This window comes from Pipistrellus kuhlii, unplaced genomic scaffold (genome assembly GCF_014108245.1).
Source record: "Pipistrellus kuhlii isolate mPipKuh1 unplaced genomic scaffold, mPipKuh1.p scaffold_m20_p_2, whole genome shotgun sequence".
Lineage (NCBI taxonomy): Eukaryota > Metazoa > Chordata > Mammalia > Chiroptera > Vespertilionidae > Pipistrellus > Pipistrellus kuhlii.
Window position 1 is genome coordinate 121917694 of NW_023425515.1, and position 8236 is coordinate 121925929.

An 8236-nucleotide genomic window follows, 5' to 3' on the forward strand; every position below is an offset into this window, starting at 1 on the left:
CAAGGATTCTTACCTCATTCTTCTGGTGAGGTAAGCCACAGGAAACAAGCAATACCTTGGTCACACATCTCCACATGTTCCCCATCTTTTCTCCAAGTACTCTCTGAAAAAGACATATACACAGCACCACAGCCAAGGATGATTCCACTGATAATTCCAAACAGGAGAAAATCCCTGAACTGACTCAACTCTAAAGCCATTAAAATGTCATTTTTCCTAAAAAACATTTGTTGTTATTAATCCTCACTCAAGGATGTTTTTTCCAATGATTTTCAGAGAGAGTGGAAGGGAGGGGGAGAGACAGAGAAAGAGAGAAACATCGATGGGAGAGAGATACATCAGTTGACTGCCTCTTGCACACACCCCAACTGGAGGCAGGAATTGAGCACGTTCCCTTGCCCAGAATCAAACCCATGACCCTTCAGTCCAACATTCTAACCACTGAACAAAACCAGTGAAGGCATAAGGAAAACTTTTTAAAGATCAAGGCACGTGGCCCTACTTGAAAATGAAGAAGTTTGAACATATATTTCCACAGGAGACTTTTCTTGTTACACAACAGAGAATACTTATGAAGTCACTGACCTAAGGATGGCTTCCATGGGTGGGGTGAGTGTAGGGGAAGGGTTGTCCCCAGAATCCCTATTTGGAATGCACTGACAAAGGTGATCCAGGGTGTCTGAGACCTTATGATTAATGCTAGTTGATAAAACACAGAAGCAAAATGGGCTTTTGTGGACTGGCATATGAAACAGGCTCTTTTAGTTCCAAAGAACAAACTTAAAATCTTGAAACACATTTTACTCATAATTTTGGGACTCTCTCTAGTGTGTACATTATGTCTACTAAATCCTTAGTATAACAGAATCCTGTAGTTGATAAAGCATCAGCTATTATCTGAAGCAAAGATTCACCTTTCAAAACGAGTTATTTTCTCCTTGAGAAAAAATGTTGTGCTGCTTGTGAGGTGCCAGTTACTCAGTCTATTCCAGCAGCACCAAACTGAGATGTTTACACCAGCTAAAAACACACCACTGAGGAAAAACTGGCTACTTCACCTGAAATTCCCATTCATTGAATCAATCACAGCATTAAGCAAGTGTTATCTTGGTCAAGGCTCAAGAAAGGTTTCAGTGTTTACCAGTGACTTAAATGCTGACTTAGGATCAAGAGAAGTATTTCTTGCCCTAACTGGTTAGGCTCAGTCGGCCTGCAGACTGAAAGGTCCCAGGTTCGATTCTGGTCAAGGGCATGTACCTTGGTTGCAGGCATATCCCCAGTAGGAGGTGTGCAAGAGGCAGCTGATGGATGCTTCTCTCTCATCGATGTTTCTACTCTTTATCCCTTTCCCTTCCTCTCTGTAAAAAATTCAATAAAATAAAAGGGAAGTATTTCTTGAGTATACAGTGTTTGCAACACCTGGGGCAAATTTAAATTGCACAAATACCCCATCACAGAAGTGCTTCAGGTTACTACTGATTATAAAAAGGCCACCAAAATAATTTTTTACCACGAATTAATTGTGGTGATTTATCTCTGTTTAACATAAACATGTAACAGGAGTATCATCCAGCCCTCTAACACTTGTATAAATGTAGTGTGTGCTACAGTAATTCAGAACAGACACCAAAGCAGGCCTTTTCTCAACCAAGTATAGGCAACCTTTCCTGATGCCTACAGAGTGGGGGAGATACCGATGCCAGAAGACACGTTTACCTTCTGAATAAGCAGTAAAGTTGTTTTTCCTAGTCAAGTAACTCGGAACCACAATAACTCCACGCAGTATGCCATCAGACGAGTTGCAAGTTGAGTTGATACCCACCACAAAACGCTCTTTCTGAATTCTCTGTAAAGTCTCCTCTGTGCATCCAACTACAATAAATGACTACTTGTAAATAGCATACACATAGCAATAATATACATTCACATATTTTCCCCCACATAAGTTATTTTATTTAAGACAATGTGTTTGGGAGTCCGAATTGAGATCCAATGGTGATTGTCACTTTGAGTAAGTCACTTCAGCTCTCTGGGTCTTAGTTTTCCCATATCTAAACTGGGATTAATAATATAAATTACCTTACTGGGTATCTGTTAAGGATTAAATGAGCTAATGTTTTTTTTAAAAAAAAAATTCTTAGCACATGAAGCACATATTCAATAAATAGATTTCATTAATCTTCTTGAATAATTGCCTCTCCTTTTGTAAGTCTGCCAGGCAGTTATAATGATCCCTATTGGATGTATGCGATTAAATAATTTATCCAGGGCTAAACAATTCATCAGTGGCAGCTCCAGGGCTTCTGGTCCCAAGCCCCAGAATCCTCAGCACGCGCCCATCACTCCCAGTCAGCCTTGTAGACTTTTACAGAATGGGCGGCACTGTCCAGCACAAGAAGAGAATTCTCCTTGGTGAAGGCCAGTGCCACAGGGTGGGAAAGACCGTGGGTGATGACGGGCTTCAGTGCGGGAAACTCCTCAGGTTTTCCTAAGCACAGGACGGCGTGGCTGGAAGCATCGGCGACCACCACATTCCCCTGGTGGTCGAAGGTCACCGCGGAGGCCGTTATTTCCGAGGGGAAGAAGAGGCTCAGCCCGAAGGTGTCCACCTGCCCGATGAGCTGCATGGTGGCGCTGAACACCTTGACCGTGGTGCCGCAGGTCCCGGCCCCCGGCGCCAGGGGGCGCTCGAGGACCGCGATGGCCCCGGTGAGCCGGGACACCGCCACCCCTCGGGGGCCGCACAGGTGCGTGTGCAGCCTCTCGGTGCGCCGGAGGACCCCTTCTGCAAAGTCCATTTCCAGGAGGTGCAGGGACCCTGCCTCCGCGTCCGTGACCACCACCCCGTTCTGAGGGGTGGTCTCCACACCCCACGGCAAGGAGAACGGGCCTCCGAAGACGAGCCTGAGCTGGCCCAAAAAATCGAACACCTTGATGGAGCGGTCGCCCGCATCGGTGACAACCACGTGGCAGTCGCTGGTGACCGTGACGTCCAGCGGGTACTTGATGTCCCAGGCAGCGCCTCCCTTCTCTCCAAACTGGTGAGCGCATCCGCCCCCGGAGTCGAAGATCTTGACGCGCCTCTTGCCGTCGTGCACCACCACGACCCGCCCGGTCTTGGGGCACAGCGCCAGCCCCGTGGGGTTCACCAGGGTCCCCCAGCCGCCGAAGGAGAGGCGGCAGGTGAGCGCCCCGGGGCCGGCGGGGGCCGCGCGGCGGGCGGCCTGCGCCGGGCCGGGCGCGGGGCCCAGGAGCTCCAGCAGGTGCAGCAGCGGCAGGCAGTCGCTGGTGTCGCAGCCGCGGCAGGCCCGCCGGCAGAAGGGGCACTGGAGCGCCAGCGTGCGCGGCTGCGCCAGGGCGGCCACGCAGGCCAGGCACACCACGTGGCCGCAGGGCAGGTTGCGCGGGCGCCGCTGCTGGCGGGGGCCGAACCGCTCGAAGCACACCTGGCACTCCAGCAGGCCGCTGTCGGCCTCGCGCAGGAGCTCCCGCAGCGCCGGCCCGCCCCCCGGGGCCTCGGCGCCCATCGCGCAGCCCGCGGGGCTCCCTCCCGCCGCGCCCGACCTCCGCGCCGCCCGCCCGAGTTCACGGTCACGGGGCGGAGGCGCCGGTTCTGACGTCGATCCCGGCGCCGCCAGGCCGAGATCTGCTGCCCCCTGGTGGGCGCGGGCGGCACTGCTGCTTGAAAGCCTGTATTCCAGCGCATGGTCAGGTAGGTTAATGTTTTGTTTTTTGTTTTTTTTTTAAATATATTTTATTGATTTTTTACAGAGAGGAAGAGAGAGGGATAGAGAGTTAGAAACATCGATGAGAGAGAATCATGGATCAGCTGCCTTCCGCATACCCCCTACTGGGGATGTGCCCACAACCAAGGTACATGCCCTTGACCGGAATCGAACCTGGGACCCTTCAGTCCGCAGGACAACGCTCTATCCACTGAGCCAAACCGGTTTCGGCTCAGGTAGGTTAATCTTAACAAAATCGTGGATGGGTTAGCTCCACATTTCACATGAAGAAATGCACCTATTGAGAACAAGAAGGTTCCTCCTTATCACCTAGGCTGTAAGTGACAAAGCCAGAGCTAGAGCAACCTCGTCTTTCAACCCTGCAGTTTCCAATTCATGGTGCCGGGGGCTAGGGGCTAGGGCTGGCGGGAAAACAGGGTCTCGTGGTTCACGATGCTTCTGACTGAATTGGAAAACACAGACACACGAGGAAAGTTGAACTTCGAGGGAGGTGAGGCAGGCGTGTGTCTTGATCACACTTGTAGTTAAACTATATACTTAGTGAATATGTAAAAGGCGAAAGATTTATGCGGTCTGAAGAGAAACCAGAGCATACTTACTTAGTGAATATGTGTAAAATAGATGCATGTGCGAGCAAAGGCATGGGATAGGGCAATACAAGAAACCCACTAGGTGAATGAGTGTCAGGTGGGGGAACAATGGCTGGAAATGTCTCCCAGAAGAATCAATGGAAGCAAATGGAAGCTGTTCATCATAATTGCTGTAGAACTTATGCCATGCCTCTTTCTATTATGTGATTTATATAGATTATCTTATTTAAACCTCATGACAGTCCTGTAAGAACATGTTTTCTTTCTTTCCTTTTTTTAAAATGTATTTTTATTAATTTCAGAGAAAAAGGAAGAGGGAGAGAGAGATGGAAACATCAATGATGAGAGAGAATCATTGATTGGCTGCCCCCTGCATGCTCCCCACTGTGGATCAAGCAGACAATTTGGACATGTGCCCTCGACCAGAATTAAACCTGGGACCCTTTAATCCACAGGTCAATGCTCTATCCACTGAGCAAAACTGGCGAGGCAGAACATGTTATTTTCATCATCCCCTTTCTACAAAAGAATTCATACAGGTTAAGCATCGTGTTCAGGGTCACATGGCTAGGAAGCAGTTGTACTGGGATTTGAGGCCAGGCAGTTTAATGGCAGAGCTCACACTCTTAACTATCCTAGTGTTGTATTTTTTAATGTTTTTTTAAATTGATTTCAGAGAAAAGAAGGCAGAGGGAGAGAGAAAATCATCAGTGATGAGAATCATGGATCAGCTGCCTCTTGCACAACCCATTCTGGATATCGAGCCCAAACCCCCAGGAATGTGCCCTGTCTGGGAGTCGGACCATTATCTCCTAATTCATGGGTCAACGCTCAACCACTGAGCCACACCGACCAGGCATATTCCAGTGTTTTTCCAACTTGGTTGTATATGGTTGTATATGGTAAATAGCTGGGTCTCATAACTGGGTTTACTTAGTTTGGGTGTGGGCTGGGCAGCTGGAAGTTTTGAAGCTCCCGGATGATTATAATGTGCAGCCAAGTTTGACAACCACTAACAACTGCACTACAACAATCCCTTCAAATGGTACCAGGTTAAATTCTTCCATACTCAGTCAAGATGGAAAGCACAGAGATGTTTAAAAACCTCCAAACACGAGATGGCATGCAGGCTCGAGACCCAGTCGTGGGTTTGCAGGAGGCAGCAGATTAATGATTCTCTCACAATCATTGATGTTTCTATCTCTACCTCTCCCTTCCTCTCTGAAGTCAATTAACCTGTTAACCCGGGAGTTCCCTTTTTAATTATGCAACGTACAACGGGCGCATACTCTTTCACCTGGCCGTGTCAGTACGTCACACCCAGTGGACGTAATTTTTTATTATTTTTTAAATTTATACTTAATTAAAATAAATGGAATATATATTTTTGTTTATTTATATATAAAGCAGAAAGGAAAAGACAAAATTACAAACAAATAGAAGAGAATACCAACAAAAAAATGGAAACATCGAATTAAAAAATTATAAATTTTATAAACAATTATAAAGATTACAAAAAATATATATTTCTTTTTTCTATACCCAATAAAAAATATAAAAACAAAAGCACACAAATAAAATAGAAATATTGAGTTTAAAAAATTGAAATATAGATGTAAAAATTCAAAATTCAACTTCCGTGTGATATATTTTAAAACAATTGTTGATACATAGTGCTACCTTACAATCCAGACACCAGTATGTAGATTCTTTCCTAACACCTTTTTTGTAGCAAACTCGGCATTTCCTGGATTTAGTTTTTCCTATATCGCTTTTATTTGTTCTGGAAAATGCCTTTCAACTAAGCGTGATGGTTTAGATGTAGAGCTGCTTGTTGATGTCTTTGGGTAGGTTTTCACTATGTTGTTATCTACCAATTTCTCTACACACTCTATCAAAAAGTGTAATCGATCCAAATGACCTTTATCTTTTTTGTATATAATATATGCATTGAAGCAGCACATATCAATTAATCGTAGAAAAAAAATTTTATAAAATTTTTTTACCCTATTACGGGCAGCCATGTGGGCCACCATAACCCATCTCCCAAATCTATGCCGCCCATATTCTTGTTATAATCCAGGACAACATTCGGTTTTTCTTGCCTTCTTCCTCTCTTTTCAATCATTGTCTTTTTGTCATTATGAATAGAACTGAGCATCAATACGTCTTTTTTATCCTTCCATTTTAAAACCATAAGTTTGCCTTTGATTCTTACTATATGTTCATTTTTCTGTAATTTTTTTATTTTACTGGGGATTCCGACTCTGTTTATCCTCATTGTTCCAACAATGTCTGTATTGTTTTGACACAAGAGTTCAGCCAAATGAATTGATGTATAGAAATTATCTAAATAAATCCTATATCCTTTATTCAGTAAGTCATGTGTTAACTCCAAAATAATTCTTGTTGATTGTTTTTCTTGGGGGTAGTTCAAACCATAATTTGTGTCCTTGCCTGTGTATAAAATTATATTTTGTACGTATCCAGATTGGCTTTCACTCAAAATAAACAACTTCATTCCAAATCTAGCTCTTTTTGTAGATATATATTGTTTCCAAGATAAATTCCCTTTCCATAATAAAAGAAATTCATCTACGCATATTTCTCGTTCACATACATAAAAACTTTTAAACTTTTCTGACAAATTATTGATGATTTGATCAATTTTATATGTTTTTCTATTATATAAAGGCTGGAGATATAAAAAAATGTAAGTAAATAATATATAATACGAAAATAGGTAGGTAAGTGTAAGTACGTACCCTTCACTGCTCACCCAGAACACGTCCACCACTCTCAATAGCGAAATTATACTGATTCCTTCCGTGTCTTAAATTCATGTTGAGACATGCATGGATGACTTCGTTGTTCGGAAATATACGTCCCGCCTGTTTCAGGGCACAACATGTATTTCAAGGATGTCCTACCCGAACCCGATATTGTTTACGTTTGACGTATTTATACGTCCCGCTTGGTTAACAGGTTAAAATATATGAAAAAATAAAATAAAATGTCTCCAAAGACCCACAACTCATTGGTGACTGTGGCTGAGCTTAGACCCTTCAATGACTTTGGCTAGCCTGACAGAAGAGATGAGCTGGAGGGCTCAGCTCCCTTGCTCAACTCCAGGATAATCCCAAGGTTTCTTTTTTTTTGCTTTGCTGCCCCTGCGGGGCAATCAGAAGTACTGCACCAACAGACAAGGTAAACCAGAAAAAGCTACAATAAACCTGACATTTTTAAAAGAATGATCATGGTAATCCCTCTACCTCTTGGTAGACAGCACAGTAATTCTGCAAGACATTTTGGCACATAAACAGACAATCTACCTTCATGAATTATAGACCAGACTCAAATGGTAACTTTAAAGCATGGAAATATTTGGGGTCATTTGGGAGTTAAGGTTTTCTCAATTACACAAAGCTTTCAGAACTAACAACACATAGGTTTAAGTCTTTCATATTTAGGATCCATACATCTTTGCCAACCATTTTCTTCAGTGATTGCTGCCTCTTCACAGAATTACATACAGATTCTATTCCAGTATTCCTGCCAATCCAACTCAGTCCCTCCTGCCTTTTGCATTTTGTCTTCTGTTTTTGTAATCCTCACCTGAAGATATTTTTCATTGATTTTTAGAGAAAGTGGAAGTGAGGAGAGACACACAGCGAGAAACATTGATGTGAGAGAGAAACATCAATTGGTTGCCTCCCGCATGCATCTCAACCAAGGCCAGGGATTGAACCTGCAACCAAGGCATGTACCATTGATGGAATCGACCCCGGGGCCTTCAGTCCACAGGCCAATGCTCTATCCACTGAGCCAAACCAGCCAGGGCCTCATTTTGTCTTTTTTGTACTTTACCAAGTATATGGAGTCCATTTTCCCTTTTAAGAG

At 44.2% G+C, this 8236-nt stretch overlaps 1 protein-coding gene across 1 annotated transcript; it reads right to left on the reverse strand.

Moving 5' to 3' along the window:
* Nucleotides 1-1930: 1930 nt before the first annotated feature.
* NHLRC1 (NHL repeat containing E3 ubiquitin protein ligase 1) lies at nucleotides 1931-3594 on the reverse strand. The gene has a single exon (XM_036447159.2). The coding sequence runs from the start codon at nucleotides 3525-3527 to the stop codon at nucleotides 2340-2342; it is 1188 nt and encodes a 395-aa protein (XP_036303052.1). The 5' UTR covers nucleotides 3528-3594; the 3' UTR covers nucleotides 1931-2339.
* Nucleotides 3595-8236: the final 4642 nt, after the last annotated feature.